The 23,994-nt window shown below is 28.1% G+C and overlaps 2 protein-coding genes across 2 annotated transcripts; both read left to right on the plus strand.

Annotated features, from left to right (window-relative positions):
* Nucleotides 1–346: 346 nt before the first annotated feature.
* On the plus strand, nucleotides 347–6,538 carry hd (humpty dumpty). Its single transcript, XM_015328451.2, has 7 exons — nucleotides 347–696; nucleotides 892–1,529; nucleotides 1,616–1,944; nucleotides 2,020–2,210; nucleotides 2,289–2,492; nucleotides 2,562–2,748; nucleotides 2,834–6,538. Exons 2-7 carry the CDS (start codon nucleotides 916–918, stop codon nucleotides 3,007–3,009), a joined length of 1,701 nt encoding a protein of 566 aa, XP_015183937.2. The 5' UTR covers nucleotides 347–696; nucleotides 892–915; the 3' UTR covers nucleotides 3,010–6,538.
* Nucleotides 6,539–12,925: 6,387 nt separating this feature from the next.
* LOC107070343 (uncharacterized) lies at nucleotides 12,926–23,581 on the plus strand. The gene is given in 7 exon segments (XM_015328447.2): nucleotides 12,926–13,324; nucleotides 14,258–14,498; nucleotides 16,195–16,589; nucleotides 17,250–17,507; nucleotides 17,595–17,960; nucleotides 17,962–18,051; nucleotides 18,161–23,581. Coding segments are annotated over 7 exon segments (1,722 nt in total). The 5' UTR covers nucleotides 12,926–13,270; the 3' UTR covers nucleotides 18,479–23,581.
* The last annotated feature ends 413 nt before the right edge of the window (nucleotides 23,582–23,994 follow it).

Genomic DNA, 23,994 nt, shown 5'->3' on the forward strand with positions numbered 1-23,994 from the left:
GTTGAAATACTATCTACGAGTTTTCAAAGTAATGTTATTTGTTAATAGAAAGCTTTTTGCTACTCGTATCCATCTATAAAATCTTAACGCGAGCGCGTAATCGTACGATCGTATAATTACTTTACTCGAATAATTAAAAATCGTGCCAAATTCCTTATATGTGTCCGTAGATATTTCCTGCAAAAATTGAATAACAAAATTCGAAAGATTATCATTTAAAATTTATTACGATACGCGTATACAATAAGAAGTAATATTAGCGTATGACGAAAATACAATTTTTATTTGATACTTTTTGTTTTGTTTTTCTTTCATGTGTAATAAAGTATATAAATTATTTATTTATTGAAATAATTCTTTTCATAATTAATTGAAATTATTATTCATAGATTTGTTCGTATAACAATTGTATTTTTAATATAACTATATGCTAAATATACACACGCTATTATTACTTCACCTTATATATTAAAATTGAATATACGCGCGCAATATCTCGATTAGGTGCAGTGGCGCCACGAACAGTCATGCGCAGAGCACTGAACGTTCATTGCGCATGCTCATTAAGAATCATGATGGGAGCGTTATCAGCTTTAGGTGGGGTATTTATTTTGGTGTCGGGAATGCATGTATTAAAATTTTAAAACGAAATTTAGAAGTGATAATCATCCTATTGATGAATTTTTAGATTAACTGGTACGTAATAATAATCTAATTTATATTTATTATTCCCTGTAAATATGTTAACGTAAATATTAAGTGTTTTTGTATAACATAACCTAATCATTTAAAAAGTTTAATTTACAATAGAAATTTTAATTTGATATATATATATTTTTTTTTTTATAAGAGATTATTTAAATGATTAATATTTGTTTTTTTATATATTAGCATGACATAAATAAAAAATCACCAATGGAGAACGTAGAAAGTCCAAACATACTGGAATGGAAGCTGCCGGATCAAGTGATGCAAATGCATCGTTTAAAAATGAAAAAGCGTGCTTTGCAAGCACGCATGAATAATAAAATGCACAATACCAATGAAGAATCATCCTCACCAATTAATAATTCATCCAATAATTCAAGTTTTAATTTGAATCAACCAGCATCACTAAAGCGTAAAAATCCTTTTTTAAAAGACAATGCGAAGAAGGAAGAAAAAGATATTGTAGTAGAAGGCAATTTAGAAATGAGCAGTGACAGTACTTTGTTTGAGTTATTAAACATTAATGTTAAGAAAAAAAAGACTGTCGAAGATAGTATTCCAGATAGTTCTTTAAATTTTACAAGTGTATTAGCTAAGCTAGAAAATAATGCATGCATACCAGAACTAGAAGTTCAGAAAGGTGAAAAATACATTCCAATAGATTGGTCGTTGAAAACTAAAATGAGGTTTATGTCCCCAAAGCCGTTCCCTTGGAACAGTAAATTGAAAACAAGCGAAGAGGCTTCGGGTACTACCAGTTTTGTAAGATGTTTAGATATAGGAGAAAAAGAAACTACATTAGATACGAGCCCAAATGCAAGGTAAGCTTTCTTAAAGTTTTCTTTTGTTAATATTAAATTTTTGTATTTCATTTATGCTATTCAATTTTGCGTTATCTTTTTATTAGATTTCATCAATGTTGCCTCGTATGGCAGCATCCATCATTACCATGGTTAGAATTATTTCCTCGCTCTGCTGGCAAAGTGAGTGCAAGTTTAGGAAGCAATGCTGCAGTAGCAAATAATCAAATGATAAGAGATGCTTTGTACAGAGAATGGTGTGACAGTTTTAGATCACTTTTTCATTTATTACGAGCACGACAATGTGCATATTTTTATGTTTGTACAAATAATTTCACTGTTCTTTTCCGTGCTGCTGGTATATGTGGTCTGTCTGAAATGCATGCCTTGTTGACACCTACAACACGTGGTTTTCGACAATCTTTAAAACAAGAAGGTAGAACAAATTTCTAAATATTACTTTTTTATTTAAATTGAATATTACCATTTATGCACGACATAATTATTTTAGAGATAGAATATACTATGCCATTAAAAAAAGAACACAAGAAGATATTAAATTTAAGTGATTCTGGTTGTGAAACATTGGATTCTTGTTCTTCATCTGCGGTCCTTAATGAAGAAGAAGACGAGGCACAAGATAAATGGTTGCAAAGTCTTGGCGTAGAGAATTCAGAAATTCAAAAAATTAATAGTTCTCAGGTAGAAGATGCTTAATAATATTATGATTAATAATATTATGACCACTGTTCATTTGTCATCAAATTTTCATAATCACAGGCAAGAATGAACTTAGAAAAGGAAAGTGAAGTGGATAGCATGAGACAGTCTCTAGTATTTGTCAAAGGTATCGAAGCTCAAGCTTTGTTCAATTTGTTAATTAATTGTAAATCAGCCATAACGACAACTGGTGCGTTGGCTGGTGTTCCACCAACTCTGTTAGCACCATCTGCGTTTCATGGAGCTACTCTAAGACCATTGAAGGTACTAATTAATTCATTTATTTTTTATTTTATTTAACATTTTTAAATAACAATTATCAATTTTGTCAAGGTAAAAGAAAGCATAGTTAGAGTGGATAAGGATAGATTTTATTCATTGGAGTTGAAAGGTCCTATTTTACCTCACGTATTACCTTCTCTTTGCGATTTGATGAAATCAAGTCAATTAGAACAATTTTCGGTTAGTTGTGCTCATTTATCAACGACGACATCCTTCTCTGCTGCTAAACATGGTTTGGGTAAATAACACTTCTTTTTTTATCACAATTCTATTTTATTTTATTAAACAATAATATAATGAGTATTTCTATCTTACAATTTTAGAACAAATAGAAACGGAGGATGTACCTAAAACGCAACAAAATATATTCGGACAAGAAAATTTGAGCGATTGTGGATTTAATAGTATTTTGTTAAAACATTTCTGTAATCCAGATCCAGCTAGAATCGAACTTGTAGAAGCGCTTAAATATTCCAATGGTTTATACACATTATCGTAATAATTATCAATGATGCTTCAAAGCATTGATATAAAATTTTCTACTAGAAAAGGAGAAGAAGAAGAAGAAGAAGAGGAGGAAGAAAAAAGAAGGGTTTTTAAAGTGCACATTCTCTCTCTAATATGGGTGTTTATATGCAAACAAATTGTTTTAATTGTTATGACTAAAGGTATCGACTATAATTAATATATAATAATATAAATTATTTATTTAAGAGACGTTAATATTTCTCAGGAGATAATCAACGAGATAATTTTAAATGAATTCGACGATAAAAGTGCCTTGTAAAATATAATCATATATATATATATATTTAGATGTCTAGGCGAATAATTTTTATTTATGTTAATATTTTCATTTTATTTATATATATTTTTTTTTTCATTTTCCGTATTATTAAATTATAAGATTGCAGGTTAGTAGTAAAACCCGTGTACACGTATAAGAGAGATATTTTTTAATTAGAATTTTTATAGGACAATAATATATCATGAATTAACATTAAATCGACAAGTCTGTAATCCAAATTCTCAAATTATCTTAAAAACGAATGAACAAATTATTAAATCATGAAAGTAAAACATAATCTATCCATATCACATCATATATTATTTACAATTATTTCAATGCAAATTATTTAAAACTTATTTATTGTTTCTTTTTAGTCTACAAACTGGTATGTCTAAATTAAAATTACTAAATGATAAAAAAGAAAAATATACATATATATATATATATAAAAACATAAAATAAAATTCATTATAATTCGTCAATGAAACGAATAGTAAATAAATTTGTTTTCTGTCTTTTTTTTTATTTTTGTATCCGCTGTTAGCGATTTGAACGCGTGACCATAAAAAGAAAAAAAGAAAAGAGAGAAAGAAAGCAACTATATATCTATATATCTATATGCAAAACATAGGATCGAATCGTTTACAAAAAGGGATGGTCCGCTAACATTGAATTTTTGAAGATACTGAAGTAAAGTATAGGTGGGGTCCGTAGATTGAACCTCCCCTAAAAATAACGAATCGATATTCCCTCGTTGCCCCCAAACCGGTCGCTCCGGTCACCTCCTGCTGCACGAAAAATCAATTTATCTGTTATACGTAAATAAATACGCAATACTTTTTTTATTCTTTTTTTTTTTTTGCTTTTAATCTCTCTTTCTTTTTTTTTTTTTTTAAATATACGAATCAAAAATATTTCACCATAAAATACCATTTTTCTTTCTTCGTCTCGTTTGAACGAATTTATTACGTTAACCACCTCCCCCTCGCCCCTTGATCCCGTTCATGTATGTCGAGTCTTTACATTGACCTTAATCAGGAACTCTTGATAACGGGTCGGTTAAGTCGAAATGAATTTTTACGAAACCTTTTCTTTTGTTGTCTTATTTAACTTTATGGTTTATTATGTGTCTCTCGCGTTATTTTGTTTTATTTCTTTTTAAAATAATTTTTTAAGATAAAAATAAACACCTTTTAAAACAGTCATTAAAAAATACGCTTATATATATATATATCTCGTTACGTGTCCTTCTTTCGGTTCAGTTTCTTTTAAATGTTTTAACACGTTGACGTAATTTTGACTTCCCCGTATCTCTATCTCATTTATGCATTTATTATTTCATTTATTATTAAATGATAGGAATGACATAAATCAAAAACAAAACGATAGGATAATGTTACATAGATTAAATAATTTTATTAATAAAATTATGATAAGAGAGAGAATATAATTGAATACAATTTTGATGCTATTATTTTATTTGTACAAAAATTACAATTGTTAATTAAAATAAAACTATTATTAAAGAATTAGATATGATATAAACATACACTATCATAATTATTGAAAAGAAATATATGTTTAGAAGTAACTTGTCGAATTTCGAATTGAAATATAAACGAACGATGGGATGAGAGAATTAGAAAGAGAAAAAGGAAAAGGGAAAGAAGTAAGAGAAAGAGAAAAACGATCTTGTTCTCTTTCACGGTGTGGTGTATACGCATAAATGCGGCGAACGATTACGTCAGCACCCCGTTGCAGTCTCTGCTCATCGTATTGCGACATTCCTCGAACGAGTAGCAGTTTCATGTTCCAAGGCCCCTACGTGCTCTCTTCTCATAGCTCTTTCTCAAGACGAACGACTTTAACGTCTCCGATGCTTATATTATTATTCCTCTTTGCCCCCTTTCCTAAATGCCCCTTTACTCCTTCCCCCTTTTACCCCACTGTCCCCCTTCTGTCCAAGTTCACAAGTCCCTTCCTTCTATGTACAATGCTATATCTTTTCTTTGTCATCCATCGTGCGAAGTATGACCGATAATTTTCTTTCATTTTTTCTAACTACGTACTACTTTATTGTTTATTATTATTATTATTATTATTATTATTTTTATTCGTTGATGACTAATAATATTTGAATATTGAATAATCCTTTAAACGTGAGATAATCCTATCTATGAGATAATTATTGTTATATCGTATTATATTCTGTGATATTACAACGAACGTGATTATTTAATTCGAATCATGTTTTTGTTGTTGTTGTATATGTTATTATTATTTGATTTGTAAGTAATCCATTTTATAAAATTGATTTTTTTATTTTCTGTTTCTTTTTTTTTTTGTAATTTTATTTTTGTACTTTTACAGATAAGGTTTAATTCTCGTCAACGAGAGATTCTACGTACTTTATTTTTCTCTTTTTGTTTCGAATTTATCGATGACTAATAGATTTGAATATTGAATAACGCTGACACGTTCTCGATTGACTAAAAGAAATTGCATTTGGGAATAATACGTCGACGAAACTTTAGAACCTTTGTTTTTTTTTTCTTTTTGTCGTTGTTGGATTATTTTATTAGGAAATAATTGATACGATTGAACTAATCCTTTTTTTTTTCATTTTCCATTCATCTAGCAGCTACCTTTTTAACAAATAGTTATTTAAATAAAATATTTGTGTTGGGAGCACGATTAATGTGGACATTTCATTTTCATTTTCATTTTGGTTTTTGTTTTGGTTTGTTTCTTTCACTTGTTCATTAAGGTAAATTCAATTTTTGTTGTTTATATAATTTAATTAGAGAAACAGGTTTTACCTCTCTTTCTCTTTCTCTGTATTCATTTTAACAACTAGCAGCATTTATACAAAATTAGTTCCTCCTTTTTAAGCATTCTACGCATGCTTTGGTCTATTTCGGTTCTCGTCTGCAAAGACAACGAAAAACGGGCACGGACTACTACTACTACTACTACAATCTGGTTTTAAATTGTTCGTTAAACAAAAATTATTTGATCTTTTTCTTGTTTTTTTTTTTTATGTTTTTCTTTCTTTCTTTTTTTTTTTTTTTCATTCGATCGATCTCTCTTTCTATTTTCCTTGTGCGAACAATTTTTATACAAATATTTGTATTAAAACAGCGTGTTCTCGAGTGGATAAATAATTTGTTTCTTTATCACAACGTGAAAATTCGACAAGTTAATTAATCGAACGTTAATTGAAAAAGAAAAAAAATAACGTAAAGAATTATAAACAAGGCACTAGGAGAGACAGGTTAAAATTAATTTGTCACGAGAGCTTTGAAACATTTCTTTTTGCTATTATAAATGAAAAATCAATTATTATTTTGGACAAAAAGAAAACAACAGAATTAAACTACGTATTGTATCAGACGAATAAAATAAAACAAGAATGTGTGTGTGAAAAATATAGAGAAGAACAACATTAGCTTGGTGTACGCGTGGCATCCAAATCCGAAAATATCCGATCGACGAAGAGGAAAAGTTTCGAGGTAGGTGCGTGCGCCAAGAGATTGCGAAGCTTTATTAAAAACTTTAAATGGACGTTCCTTTCTCGGACAAAATTATGAATAAACAAGTAAATAAATAAAATTAATATAATATAATATAATTAAAAAAAAAAGGGAAGGAAGAAAAAAGAAAGAAATTTGATTTTTCTTCGGTAGACTCCCCAACGAATCGAAGCAACAACCCCTGGTGGTATATAACATATATATATATATATATATATATATGTATATACGGGAGGGTTCAGGGTGGATAAAGCCGCCGGGTACGCGGAGCCGAGTGAACGGGGGGTAGAAGGGTCAGAGGGAGGGAGGGAGGGAGTTTACAAGGGTTTTCTATGGTGGGGAGGTAGCCAAAAGAGAGGGGAAACTGGAATACTCGCGGGGAGGTAGAAAGTTTGTGAGTGTGCGAGTGAGCTAGCGAGTGAGTTTTGTTCGTCGATTAGACGAAGATGAAACGCGAAGAGGAAGAGAGGACGACGAGGAGAAGGAGGGTGAAGAGGTGAAGGAGGAGAAGGAGGAGGAGGAGAAGTTGGAAGCGTACGACTCTGCTTGTGCGCGCGCGCACCTCTCTCTTTCTTTCTCTCTCTCTCTCTCTCTCTCTCTCTCTCTCTCTCTCTCTCTTTCTCAGTATGTGTATAGGGAGGGAGGAGGGTATGTGTTTGTATTTGTGTGTTTGTCGTACGAACGACGAGTAAACTTCCAACGAGTAAAAGAGAAAGACAGGTATATAAATACATATATGTATTACATATCTTTCTGTATAATGTGTATAAGTATTAGTAGAGTAAGGCTTCCGTACAGTGTAATACACGTTACCAACACACATGTACGATTTAGTTTCGTATGCGTTTTACCACGGGGGGTTTCGAGAGTAAAGTAAAAGAGAGAGAACAAGAGAGTAAAAAATAATAAGAGTAAAAGAGAAAGAAAAAAATGATGTGTTAGTTGACAACGATGATGACGAAAACGACGACGATGACGACCCATGACGATGAGGAGGACAACAAGTTTTATGGTAAAATACTAGGATGACTATGACTATGACTATGACTATGACGAGGAGTACGACGACGACGATGAGGACGAGAACGGGCACGACCACTGGCACGATACCGCGTGGGGGTTGCACAGAGACCCCCTGGTGGGGCTCGGACTCCCGACCCCACAGTCCCCCGCTGGAAATGATATCAGTCGCGACTCGGTCGAGGGAGCCCCAACAGCACGAAACTACGCTCGGTGCCCCTCTGACGCGAACCAAAAAGTATTTACCAATTTTTACTCGCGTTATCTACCTACCATTATTATTTTTTTTACCTTGTTCCTCAAACATTTTCTACTCTTTCATTCTTAATTCTTTAACTCTCTATTTCTCTCTCTCTCTCTCTCTCTCTCTCTCTCTCTTCTATCTCTTCTCTCTCTCTTTTTTTCTTCTCTGGCTGTCTGTCTCTCTCTCTCCTTCTATCTTACTCTTTTAAATCTCATTATTAAAGCTGAGGTTACGGGGGAACGTGCACAAGGGCAAAATACGACCGGTGTTATCATTTGTGGATTATAATTTTAGTGTGACAAAAGTTAGACACATTCTTTATGGATTTTTGGAGACAATTAATCATCATCGTCATCATCGGTCATCATCGTCACCACCACCATCATCGCCAGCATTATTAACATTGGTTTATCTTTTCCCCTTGATCTTCTTCTACTTCTACTTCTTCTTCTTCTTCTTCTTCTTCTTCTTCAATCATCTGATTCTTCGTTTTCCTCTATTTCATCTTCTTCTTATTCTTATTCTTATTCTTATTCTTATTCTTATTCTTATTCTTATTCTTATTCTTATTAGTTGTTTGGTGACCCCAACGTGTCACGCTTGTTCAAAAAAATAAAATAAGACGATTCGGAGGTGGGCATCGAGGACTGTACTAACAAAAAGGTAAGGAGAGACGTTTTGTTAGTTGAAGAAGGTAGCCGTTGTTGGTTTGTTGGTTTGATGGTTTATTGGTTGGTTGGTTTGTTGGTTGGTTGATTGGTTGGTTGGTTGGTTGGTTGGTTGGTGTCGGCGACGTCGAGGCGCGGATATTAATAGAGAGAGCACCGACGACGGTGAGGACTACGACGACGACGTTTAGTTCGGTGAGATGAATCGAGATTTTCTCTCTCTCTCTCTCGTTTTTATTTTCTTTCCCTCTCTTTCTATCTATTTACCTATCTATTTATCTCTATCTTCTCTAGCTTTTTTATTTCTCACTCGTTCTTACTCATACGATCATACACTGTTCTGTTTTGTTCTGTTCTGTTCTGTTTCGTTGTTGCTTACTCTCTCTCTCTCTCTCTCTCTCTCTCTTTCTCTCTCTATATCTTTTTTATTTTCTCTCTTTCTTTCTGACACAACGTAGGATGGCATGGCCTCGATCCCATTCGTCTATCTATGACCATTTATTCGAATTTTTAAATTAATTCTACTCTTATTCTAAATCTTCATTAATCCCGTTAATTAATTTAACAACAACACGTGGGATTCATTTATCTTTTTCATTTAAATATATTATATTTTTTTATAATAATGATACGAAGAGAAAGAGAGAGAGAGAGAGAGGAAAAAAAGATAAACATAATAATTATAAGAGAGTGAAAGTGAGAGAAAAGTGTTAGATAAAAATGATATGTAGATATAAATGATAGGGTACTTAAAAATAACGTGAATCATTGGTACGTCGTTCTTTAGTGATGATTTCTAACATATATATATATATATACTTCTCCACCATCTTGTTTTTACAATTTTACTCGTTTCCGAAAATAGAGGTATATAATATGGCACGTTCCCTCAGGATAGTAGTCAGCCCCCTTTTCGTTCGTACAACGCTATGCAGTCACTCGTGCTTGTCTATTCTAGTGGCTTGCATCGACCCACCGTATATTATCGGCGGGCGTACGTACCAAGAGAGAGAGAGAGAGAGAGAGAGAAAGAGAGAGAGAGAGGGTCGTTCGCCGAGTCGTTTCTCCTCTAGCGAATCGAGGAATCGATTTTCGGGCCGAACGCTGTGTATCTTCCGGCCCCCCTACGTGAGAGAGTGCCGGCATGGACAAACTCCCTTCGACATTTCTATCTCTCCCTTTCTCTCTTTCCCTTTCTCTCTCTTTCTCTTTCTCTCTCTTTCTCTTTCTATTTTTCTCTTTTTATCACTATCACTCTTCTTTTTCTACTGTGACGCAATTATCTCTTTTTCCAAGCCCTTTTTCGTTTTAACTTTTATCATAAAAGGGAAAAGAATACAAAAAAAAAAATATATATATATATATATATATATTGAAGAAGATGAAGAAGAAGAAGAAGAAGAAGATGGAATAAAATCGTTAGAAAATTACTTTCATCGTTGTAATATTGATAATATAATGTTCTTATTATTATTATTATTTTTTTTTTTGTTTTTTTATTGTAATACTCTTTATATATTCATAGTATTCTTGTTATCTTCTTACACTTCTTCTCCTATTTTCGTTGAATTTAATTTGATATTCTTTTATTATATTTATAAGATTAGGATATTGATCTATGACATCCTTGTTTGTTAAAGGTATTTATTATATTATCCAAATCTTTATCTTTTCTTTTCTTTTCTTTTCTTCCACCTTCCCCTCCTCCTTCGATGGTTATCATTTTATTTATCATTAAAACTTGAGATACAATATTGAAATCATTTGAAGTTTAAAGCTTGTTGTATTTTGTCATATGGTACAGAGGACACGTGTGTGTTCATGAGAAAAGACATTTTTTTTTTATTATTTATTTTTTTTTTTTTTTTTTTTTACAAAAAACCATATGAAGAAACGAGAAAGAAATAAAATAAAATAAAGAAACCTAAAAAGAAAGTGAGAAAAAAGAGAGAGACAAAAAGAGAAGCAAAAACCTTGTTGTTTTCGTTTTCGTTTTCGTATTATTTAGTATTTCGTGTTAGAAACTAATTTTTTTTTTATTGAAGTGTTACACGAGTTATATATATATATTTCTAAAAACATGAAACAAACATAAAAAAATTAACTAAACACATTTGAGAAAAGAAATGAATATAAATTCTAGTCAACTAGAAGAAGAAGAAGAAAAAGAACAAGAAGAAGAAGAAGAAGGTGAAGGAAGAGAAGGAAGAGGATGAGGTGGGGTTAGGGGGTTACGGGGAAGGTGGAGGAGGTTGAGGAGAACGTAGGGAGCCCCTTGGAAAGTGCGTGCGTGGGTCCACCAACGAAATTATGGATCGAGTCGAGCCGAGCGTTCGCGTCTGCGCATTTTAACTTATCCTACAGCTTTCTCTTTCTCTCTCTTTCTCTCTTTATCTTTATCTTTCTCTTTCTCTTTCTCTTTCTCTTTTTCCCCCCTTTCCTCTCTTTAGTTTTCTTCTCACTCTTTACGTCCCCTCTCTGTTTTTTTCTTTCTTTCTTTCTTTCTCTTAACTTGCACGTTTTCTACGCGTTTTTCCCCGTACCCGGGTGAACATGAAAATCCGTACAAATTCACCCCTTGGTATATATACACCCCCGTCTTCTCTCTCTCTCTCTTTCTCTCTCTCTTTCTCTCTCTCTCTCTTTCTCTCTCTCTTTCTCTCTCTCTCTCTTTCGTTTTTACTTCTATTTTATTTTTTTTTCGTTTGAACCGTTCATTCTCTCCCCCTTTTTCTCTCTTTTCGTTTATTCTTTTTCACGCGTTACCCTTTGTCGATTATATTCTGTTCGGAGGGTGGTTTTGATGGAACACATGTGCACTTGTACAAATTTAACCTCATTTATTTTATATAATTGTGAAATAACGAGAAAGATAAATTAAGAAAATGAGAGACAAAATGATTGAATAATTTAATCATTATTTATTTGTTAAAAGACTTCAAAGTTATACGAAGTTTTATGTATTTTATAAATTAATTTAAAGAGTTTTTTTTTATGAGAACACGGTACGAATTTTTATTTTTATATTAAGTAAAAGAAGAAAAAAAGAAGATAATAATAATAATTTAGATTTTGTTTTATTTGTTTCAATAATATATTATTAATTAGAACGCATCAAATGAATTTTATATAATTGATCAGCGATTTTTAATCAAAGATTAAATATTTTATAATTACAAGTATCATATTTTTAAAAATGCATACAATAATTATACGATTATATTATTATAAATAATTTATTTTTATTTATTAATTTATATTATATATTTTTTTATATATTATATAATATATTTTTATTATTATATTATAATACTATTATAATTAATTAAATTAATATTTTGTAATTACAAATATTATAATTTTTAAAAATGATGCATACAGTAATTATACGATTATATTATTATAAATAATATATTTTTATTATTATATTATAATACTATTATAATTAATTAAATTAATATTTTGTAATTACAAATATTATAATTTTTAAAAATGATGCATACAGTAATTATACGATTATATTATTATAAATAATTTATTTTTATTTAATAATTTATATTATATATATATATATTTTTTTTTATATATATATTATATAATATATCTTTATTATTATATTTTACTCAAAATAATGATTCCCTTTCGGGATACATGGGTATTTTTATTTTTATTATTATATTATAATAAAATACTAATATACTTTTTTACGAAGATAGGTGAGTTAAAAAAAAAAAAACAATATTTAAGATTAGGTATAAATATAAATTGAATGTCATCAAAATGAAATTGTTTATCTAACATTAGTCAATTTCAAAATTTGTCAATCAATCTGATAAGAAAAAAAAAAGGAAATGAAGAAAGATAGAAAAGGACAAGAGAATGAGAAGGAGAACAAGAGAGAAAGTGAAAGAGGGAGATTAAACATATGGTCGTTAGACTAATATTTGGAAAATTTATTATTCACATTCATTTAGTATCAAGGAAGACGACTCAATAGAACAGTGTTTATAAGACCGTCGTGAGAAAAGGTAAAGGAGAGAAAGAGAGAATTAAAGAGAGAAAGAAATAGAGAGAGAGAGAGAGAGAAAGAGAGTACAGTTTTTCACGAAAGTATTCATTTGATTTTAGCGAGATTATGCAAGAATCTTCATACGAAGCACGTTTATGTAACAAATGACACGTGTATTATAAACACACACACACACTTTACAGAAATTAATTTTTTTTCTTTTTTTTTCATTAACATGAACACACACGTGTATTATATCTAATACACGTATAAGATACAAAAAAATAAGTAACGATATACATACATAAATATATACACTCGTTAGAAGAGTATAAAACGCAATTTAAATTCAAAAAGGATTTTGTTAGTTTGGTGATTGATATAAATAAAAAAAAAACAGGGTTTGGTACAAATAAAAAAACAAAAAAATAGAAAACAAAATAAAAAAAGGGTGCATGGTCCAACTCGCGATTGAATCTATTTTAAATGTTACTTCATGGACGAGTTATCCGTGATGCACAAACCATTACGATCTAGTCAGTATTGCATAGTAAGTATTTCTCTCTTGCAAGTGTATATAAAATATGCATCATATATATATATATATATTGGTAGAGACAATGATGACAACGAGGATCGAACGAAGGAATGTTTTTTCCGTTCAACGCGTCAATTAAAACTGCTACGACGTTAATGTGATAGTCGGTTCGTGGTTCTTTCAATGATGATGTAACTATTATTACAAGAGAACCTCTCTGTGTTGTTATCTTAAAACAACCTATTGTATAAACACATATACATACTTATGTATATGTATATGGTAATGTGCGTGTGTGTGTACCAATGTTATAAATTTGTACAATCTTTAATAGAGAATTTTTTATTTTCTTTTTTATTTTCCTGTTCTGTTCTGTTCTGTTCTGTTCTGTTCTGTTCTTGATTCGATGAATAATAATTTTTTCTATTTAATTCAATCATGTTCAATGATTAGTACATATAGATATATTACGTATGTTTGTTATATTTTGTTGTAATTAAGTTTGTATAATTATTATTAGGAAGATTTGAGAAATGGATTTTTCAGTTTAACTATGGGTGATGATTTTTTTTTTTTTGGCATTTATTTTCGTCGATCGATCAAACGTTAAGAATTTTAACGTCGTAGAAATCGTTTTGTTTCTCTCTTATTATTCACACACTCTGATATCTTATATAACACATGTTTTACATGTACCTTACGTAAATACGAAACAATATGGAATCTATTTTATTCATTATTCTTTTTTTCTTTTCTTTTTTAAATATTTATTACTCTATTTAATTGCTTAGATTTTGTATAAGTTATTTTTGTTGTATGTTATATTCATGAGTTTTGATCAAGTCTCGAAAATGATTACAATGATGATGATGATAATGATTATTATTATTATTATTTATTATTATGATAATTCTGATGAATATTATTAATTTGTTAATGTTTCAGGGATTACAGTCTTCTAGAATAATGGGCGAGAAAACGTTCAATCTTACTTGGAACAATCACCTTGCAAACTTGTCAGGTTTGTTCGAGGGTCTTTACAAAAGTGGCTCCCTCACGGATGCGACCTTAGCTTGTCAGGGTGGCATGTTAAGGGCACATAGGCTTGTTCTGGCAGCATGCAGTCCATACTTCGAAAGAGTTTTCAAAGAACATTATGGAGAACAACCTATTCTCATACTCAAAGGTATGATATAATTATTATTAAATGTATTACATACTCTTATTTATATTTTTGAATTTTTTATAAAAAATAATTTTCTTTATTTTTTCTTATTTCTAATTGAAATATTAAGTTAATGTGTAGTTAAATTCGATTAGATATAATTATTATTAAATATATTATAGAAACTTATTTTTATATTTTTAAATTTTTTATTGAAAGCAATTTTCTTTATTTTTTATTATTTCAAATATAAATATTAAATTTGTGTATAATTAAATTCGACGAAATATTTGGACATATTATTAAAAACTATGATACATTTTCTAAATGAATAATAATCGATCGATATTATTCAACAGTGTGTTGTATCATTAAAATTGAAGCGTAAATTTATTGAAAGGTTCATCGAAATCTTGAACCTCTTAAAAAAAAAAAAAGAAAAAGAAATCTAATTTCTTTCTTTTTTATTATTATTATTATTATATTTCCATATTACTTGATTATAAAGTCAACGTTAACTCATTATGCTAATGAATTTCATGTCACGAGGTTTCTCTTATCGTTAAAGCACGATAAGGAAAATCTCAATGTATATTAAATGGGATCGTTTGTTCGTGTATGCATGCATATGGGGGAAACAATACATAGCATGTGTCGTTTGAATTGAATAATATACCTTTAGGTATATATATATATACAATTGAACTGGCAGATGTATATATATATATATATATATATATATATATATATATATATATGTATATGGATGTGTATAATGTAATATCATACTATCCTTTAACAATCGTTTACTCTACTTTCGTGCTACTCGATTTATTATTGAAATTGGATTTGCATCAACTAAAAAAAAAAAAAAAAATTTTTTTCCTTTAATCAAGGACTCGAGAAATTAATTACACTTTTACTCCTCTAACGAATTGATAATCCAATGAAATGGATGATTGAAAAAGAAAAAGAAAAGGAAATTAAAAAGTAATTAATCTTTAAAAAAATATTCCATTAATATTTTATCTCAATAATAATTTTATATTAAATATTATATTGAAATTGATAAAAATTATGATATTATTTTTAAAATATAGATTGTTCAAATATTTGTTTATTGTATTAATAATTATTTTCAATATTGACGTATATTTTGTAAGAATTTTTTACAATATTTCATAAAATAGTTTCAGGTGTGTAACTTTTATTTAATGTTTTAACAATCTTTTGAATATATGAGATATTGATTTTAGTTAAATTAGATATTATTGATGGTAAAATTTGTTCAAGAAGTCATTATGTTTAAAAGAAAAATATACAGAATTTTGTTAATAATATAAATAAATTTTTAATGAAAAAATAAATTAAAAAAAGAAAAAAACATTTATTCATCATTTAGTTATTACAAATTGCTATAAGATATGTTAAAAATCAATTTATAAAAAAAATAAATAAAATTAATAATTAAAATTAAATAAAATATATAATATATAATATATAATAAAATAAATAAAAAAAATTAATATAAATATATAAGAGTTAAGATAGAAAGATAAGATATTAAATATAAAAATAAATAAAAATAAATAAAATAAAATATATAAGATATAAAAAAAATAAATAAAATAAAATAAATAAAATGTATAATATATAATAAGATAAATAAATAAAAAAAAAAAAAAAACGAAGAAATAATTCAGTTAATTATTCACAGGTGTTGCAGTGGAAGAAATGGAATGTCTTTTGGATTTCATGTATCGTGGATCAATCGACGTAGCCGAAGAACATTTACCATCGTTGATAAAAACAGCGACAGATTTGGAAATACGTGGTCTATCGGGTGATCAAAGAAATCAGGATAACAATCGAAATTCTTATAACAGATTAGATTCATCGAGAACTCAACGATGTCACATAGAAGCAAGAGTACATACAACCGAGTATATAAAAGAACCATCGGTTATTCCTTTTTTACCAAAACAATCGTCGGTTGAATCGTTGGAGGATAACATCAAGGTCGAAGAGATCGAGGTCGAGGACGATCCTATGGTCATGGACGGTCACGAAGATACATACGACGAACCATTACGATCATCCGGAACGCAAATCGTAAGTAAGATTTTATTTCATTTGATTTTATTGAAATTTTTGTTAATTGTTTATCATTTCATTCGATTTTTATTTTTGTCTTTTTTTTCTTTTTTTTATCGTAAGTTTAAAGTGTCTTTTATTTTTTAATTAATACGAATAAATTTTGGAATTATTTGAAATTATGGTATGAAAAGATTTAGATTTGTTTTTATTTTATTTTACTTGGTACATTAATATTTCGATTATTTTTTATTATTTATAAATATATTTCATTGTATTATATTTAAATTTGTAATTTGTAATTTGTAATTTGTTTTTTTTTTATAGAAAGTTTTAAGGTTTAAGGTTTTATTAGAAAATCTAGCAAAATTATCTACTTTTAAATAATATTTTTGTCTTAATTATATTATCGTTATTAATAATAAAAATTTGAATTATTTCAAATACGATATAAAAATCTTTTTATCTTATCTTTTTATTTTATATTACTTGGTATTAATACTTTAATCATTTGTAATTTTTGTAATTTGTTTTTTATGCTTAATAGAAATTTTTTTGAGGGTTAAGATTTTATTAAAAAAATCTAACAAAATGATTTATTTTTAATAAATAATGTTATAAATGTGTTGTTTACACAATTTTTGTTCTAATTACAGTATTATTTCTTTTTTTGTTTAGAGACGTATACCACCACCAATGTATAAAAGAGAGACCAGATACAAGGGACAAAAAAGAGTATCGGTAGGTCGTATAACAAGAAATAGTGATCCATTAGAAATCAAACCAAAGGATCGTTCAACTTTAAGGGACGATGATAGAGATTGGCGTTACGAGGATGCGAGTAGTACAGTAAAATCATTCAACAATGGTTCTATTGATCCAACGGTACCAGATATTCAAATGAATGATGATTTGAGAGAACGAGAAGAAAATATGGTATGTACACATATTCATAAATCCAACAGATAATTTTTTCTTAATTAATTAATTAATTAAATCATTGATAATTTATATTCAATTTAGATATCACCAAAGAGCCCAGAAGAAACCTTGAGAATAGGTGTAAAAAGAAAAGCAGATATGATTACAAAACGTGGTAGTGGTAGTAATGGTAGTGCTAATGGTGGTAGTGCTAATGGTGGTGGTGGTGGTGGTGGTAGTGGGGGTGGTATAAACGAAGGAAGGGAAGTTAAAAGTTCATTAAAATCCGAACGTGCACAATACAAACCTTTTTCATGCGACCTTTGTATATTGGCTTTTACACGAGCATCACATTTGGCAAGACACAGAAGAGTTCATACAGGTGAAAGACCATTTGCGTGTAACATATGTCCAAGAATGTTTGCAAGACAAGACAAATTGAAACAACATTTGGATTCCCATTTACAATCATCCAAAAAAAAAGACCAACTTAAATTCAACTCCAACAATTTCTACGCCATCTTTACCGGTCAAAGGAAAACGTGGAAGACCGAGAAAGGTTTGAACTATGATCATTTTGATAAATGTTATCAAAGTAAAATCTTTATATATATATTTTCAAACATGTTAATATAAATTGTGTCATGGATTTGTTTTTTTGTTTTCAGGTTAACACCGAACAAACGGCTATGCAGGATTTTTTAAAATTCGGTGAATTTAGTTCGTTACTCGACAAATCGCAAACCAATGACGTTGGTTTATGTAAAAACGATGAAAATTCTAGCAAAACATCATCGTCAACGAGTGCTACAACAACCATGACGTCTACGACTACAATTACCACGGATCTTGATAAAAGGGGACACAATCGGGATGATTTTTCTAAACAGAGGGATCTTCTTAACGATAGCAACAAAGATAAGGAAGATGATAAGGATAAGGATAATTATGGGTGTCAGGTTGAAAATGGTCAAGATATCGTTTAATGTAACTTGACAATGTTTCCATAGTTTTCGCTTTAATCAAAAATAACTTTTCTCTGTTTAAAGTTATGATCATTTATAACGTAACATAAGGTAATTCTCATGTATTTATTTATACAAAAAACAAAAAAAAAAAAGAAAGAAAAGAAGAAAAACCAACGGAAATTTTTTTGCACAGATTTAATTATTAATTAATTATTCTTCCGTTTATTCACGTATAATTGTACCTGAGTCTGATTAACACTGACGGATTATGTGCTATATACATTTTTATTAAGAATTATTTGCAGAAACAAGAAAGTATTGATAAAAGGAGAAAATATAAAACATAAGTTTGATTTTTTATTCAAGGAATAACACTTTTAAAAAGTGATTTTGATAGGATCAAAAATTTAATACGACATTCAAGTAAATACGAAAGGGGAATGTTCGTTTTAATTATTAATAATCGTATTGTATTAGGATGATTAGAATGAATTAATATAAACAAGATTGAAGATTCGAATTTAACGATAGATGGAAAAATATAATTTAATTTAGGGTTTCTCAAAGTTTATCCATTCGATTAAACTCCCTTCTTCATTTCTATGGTTCAATCTTTTCGTTACACTGTGCATTAATTTTATACTATTTTTATTTTTATTATATTAAACTTACACACATGTTTATACGTTTAGTTTAGAATTCATTTTGGTTTATCTAAAGAATTGATTATTTTTATTTCAAATGTTGACGAACCCCATTTATGGACCATACACTTTGAGAAATTCTGATTTAATTTATCAACTCCATCAATTTTATTCGTCATTCGTTGTTTTATACGATTACCAAAAAAAAAAAAAAAAAAAAAAAAACTAATAAACCTATTAACTTAACACTTAAAATGCATACAACGGTATTATAGATAACAAAATACGTTTACCATAAAATATTTATTATGAAATTAGGAACGTAATGCTTTTAACGATACCCCCTCCGGATCGTTTAAATAATTTATAGATATTATAAAATACGTATTGCAAAATATGTGCAAAATCGTATACTTATAATTGGTGAACTCAATGATAACGCATTGTTAACCAATTATTTATGTTAACAAAAAATATTATACATAAATACTTACATGCATACATATACGTACATTCATACATGCATACATACATACATACATACATACGAACGTACGTATTTAAAATAATTTTCGAATATTTTGTCATACATACTACGATAAGACAAGTACAAATTTCCAAATATTAGTGCACCTATTGAAAATGAACATTACGATGCGTATGAAGTGGTGTGTATGGCGTTATGGTGGTGTGATATGTGGAAAAAAAAACGTATATATATATATGTATACATGGCTATTGATTATTATTTAAAAAAAAAAAGAAAACAATTTATTTTGCATATGACAATGCAATTTGAATTTGTTTAAGAATATCGAGTCAGGAAGGAAAAAAAGAAAAAACACAAAAATTTCGTCGACTAGATATAAACTTAAAGTTTCATTGTTTTATTAATATATATATATATACGATATTATATATCTTCTTGATGTTTATTGTTTATACGAATTTAGATTAGATATTATCGGGTATACATTTAAAAAATGAAAATGAAAAGAGAAAAATGAAACTAAAAAACTAAGAAACAAATACAAAGAAGAAAATTCATTTAGTATTTCGTACGAGTTGTCAAATTGAAATAATATATTTAAGGAAGATTGTTTTACACGTTGTATTTTTTTTTTTTTTTAATATTAATAATTAATAGATAAATGCAATGGAATGAAGTACTTTGTAAGATTGCAAAGTACGATTGTTTATTCTTGTTTTTTTTTTTTTTTTTTTTTTTTATTGTACGCGTTTATACAAATTTTATTTTCTATTTTGTTTTTCTCTCTCCTAATATAAAATTATATTTCAAATTAATTAATCAGTAATAAATTTAATGTGTTATTTTTTATTTTTTTTTTTATTTGTATTGAGTTACACACAAAAATTTCTGTTTATTTTTATGTTTGTTTGAAAATAACGTGATATTAAAATATTGCAATAATTTCGTTCGTATAATTTTTAATCTCTCAATTCGTTTGATTAAAAATTGACAAGGAGTATTGAAAAAAAAAAAAATGAAACTAGAATCAATTAGTCCAATTTGTTTAGTATTTTTAATCGATCGTTGTTGTTGTTGTTTGTTAAAGTGTAAAGTTTCGTTTTTAGTTGTTCAAACGACTATATTGTTGTTTAAAACTTGCTTCAATACTATCGTATTATTTCACTTTTTAAGATTTGTTTATAATTACTTTTTTTTTGTTTTAATTTTCATTTGTATTTTTTTATTTTTTTTTTATTTTATTAAAACCATGTGCAATTCTTTAAGTGATATAATATATATATATATATTTACGAGCAAAACAAAAACTTGTATGCAAGTTTAAATATCGTGAGTGATTATGCGAGTGAACAACATAAGTGAGTCTTCATATCTTATAATGTATTATATTATGTAGCAACATAATGTAAATATAATATATCTCATGACACAGCATATACAATTTTTATCCCTTTCTATATACAATTATATGTAAATATGTATAATACAGACAGTATATCTGTGACATAATTTACAAAATTTAGGTATTCAACAAGAACAGCAACAACAACAACAACAAATGATGGGGTATGTAATTAATCAAAAAATCTTGCGAATATTAATATTAATATTAAACTTACCATATAAATAATAATATTATCGTCTTCTTGTTGGTGATACAAGAGAAAACATGTGCACATTTATTTTTTTTTATTATTATACAAATTTTTAGATTAAAAAAAATCTTGCAGGATTATAGAATAGGATTTGAATGAGGAAAAAGTTTAAAAACGAAACTGATTGATGATACATTATTGACATAATTTACAAAATTTAGGTATTCAACAAGAACAGCAACAACAACAACAACAAATGATGGTGTATGTAATTAATCAAAAAATCTTGCGAATATTAATATTAATATTAAACTTACCATATAAATAATAATATTATCGTCTTCTCGTTGATGATACAAAAGAAAACATGTGAACATTTATTTTTTTTTATTATTATACAAATTTTTAGATAAAAAAAAAAAACTTGCAGGATTTTAGAATAGGATTTGAAGGAGGAAATGTTTAAAAAAAGAAACTGATTGATGATGCATTATTCATCGATAACATAATTTTACTCACTCAATAAAAACTTTACATAATAATGACGTATCACGTAGTAATAATTCTTTAGGTATATCGATCATGCAACGATACGTTTTTTTTCTTTTTCTTATTTTCTGTGTTACATTTTGTTTTCTTTACGTAACAGTGGATAATGTATTCGTCGCCATTTTTTTGTTTGTTAACGGTGTCATTCTTTCCGTGTGTATGTATTATGTGTTTTGTATATATATATATGTGTGTGTATATACATATATTTATATATGTGTGTGTGTGTGTATATTTTACGTACCACAGGTGATTGACGATTTCGTTTTATTTTTTCACCTGAACACTTTCTTGATCATTCTCAATTTCTCAATTTGTGACTTTTTTTTTTTATAATATCATTCATTTGTATTTGTTCGTATTCGTTAGTTTACTTTTACAAGTCCCATACTATGCGTTTCGCTGTAAACTTATACACCCTCGCAATGTACAGCGCTGTTTTTTCTTTCTTTTTTTACTTAATTATTTAATATTTACTTTTTCTTTTATCGTTTTTTCTCTTTTTTCATTTTTATGGTTTGTTTATTTATTTTTTTATTTTTTTATTTTATTTTTTTTTTTTTTGTATAAATACAATTCGTGTGTTCTTTTTCAGAGCAATAATCGATTTGAACAATCACGCGCGCACTCGTTTTTTCTTTTCTTTTTAATCATTTAAATTTTCATTTTCAATTTGGAATTTTCAATTTGTCAATTGAAAACTTTCGTTTTCTTTTTTCATTTCATTTAATTTCGTTTCATTTCATTTTGTTTTCTATTCGTTTAGTTTACGTTTACGTTTACGTTTCGGCAAGTCGTATAAAGATTTTGAGTTTATGTTATTTCAAAAATCGAATCGAATTGGTAGACATTTCTTTTTACATTTGACGTTTATTCATTAAATGAGAATTTATATGAATCATCGGTACTTGCGATGAAAAAATAGGGCGGGAGAGGGTGTGAGGGTACAAAAAGAAATTCTGATGGGAGAAAATTTCATATCTGATCGTTCTAATCGAATCGTTATTATTCTAAACACGATTTTATGTGATTTTTATCTCGTTTTAATCAAACGCGAGAGATCATTTTATCGCTTTCGTTATTTTTTATTTTTATTTATTTATTTTTTTTTTCAATGACATAAATGTTCGATGATTTGAATAATACGTTTTTTTTAAATAAATCTTTGCAAATGAGAACGCGATAATAAATAATTATTCTAATTGAAATTATTTAAATGATCTTAGGAATTATCAAAGAGATTTATCTTTTTCCTTTTTATTGATAAAAACCATTGAACTTTTATTTTTTTTTTTCATTCATCATCACACACATCTTCTTTTTCTTTCTTTTCTTTTCTTTTTTTTTTTTTTTTTTATTAATATTATACGAATTCGATTTTTTTTATTTTTTTTTTTTTTTATTATATTTTATTTAATAATACTTTAATTTATAATTTAATTTAATTTAACGTGCGCGCGTCAATGTCAACGACTGCTTACATTTTGTAATTTTTTCATTTCATTAATTTCATTCCTCTCGTTTTAAATCCTCCTCCTTCACCTCTTCCTATTCTTCTTTCACATGTTTTTTTTTCTTAATCTTCCTTTTACGTCTCGATACTTAGTTTTGTACGTAATAATTAATTATCGCATTATACCGATGTATAATAATAATAGTAATAATAATAATAATAATATCTAGATTATTTTTTTCTTTTTTTTTTTTGTTATCTCGGGTAAGAACTTTATTTAGAATATTATTTTCAGTGAGCAAGTAACTTGGAGAATTTCTTTTCCCCATCTTCTTATCTTCATTGGCTTCTTCGTTTCTCCATTTTTTTACCGTTTTTTTTTTTTTTTTATATATATATATATATATTCAAGTTTCGCAAAATCCTCTTTTTTCCCTCCTCTACCACAATTCAAATCTTTTTTCTTTTCCTTTCTTTTCTTTTCGTTTGTTAATTAATTAATATTTATTTATTTGCTTGCTTGTTTTTCTTTTCTTTCATTATTAAACCTCTCCTCCCCTTCCTCACCCCATGCAATCGTTTGATCTGTTTTTTATTATTTTTCTCACAAACTTTACAACCCCATCGAGTTTTTCATACTTTTCTTGGCAGTCAACACAAGCGTTCCTGGTTACTACGTACTTTTTTTAATTTATTTATTTATTTATTTTTTTTTTTTTTTCTAAAATGCATTCCTGTATCTCATTTTTCATTTGACTTTTTCGCTTGAGTACATACACATACGTGTTTTTTTTTTGTTTTCC

The sequence above is a fragment of the Polistes dominula genome, unplaced genomic scaffold (assembly GCF_049000335.1).
Source record: "Polistes dominula isolate Pdom_NZ unplaced genomic scaffold, Pdom_raw_medaka contig_18, whole genome shotgun sequence".
NCBI classification, from domain to species: domain Eukaryota; kingdom Metazoa; phylum Arthropoda; class Insecta; order Hymenoptera; family Vespidae; genus Polistes; species Polistes dominula.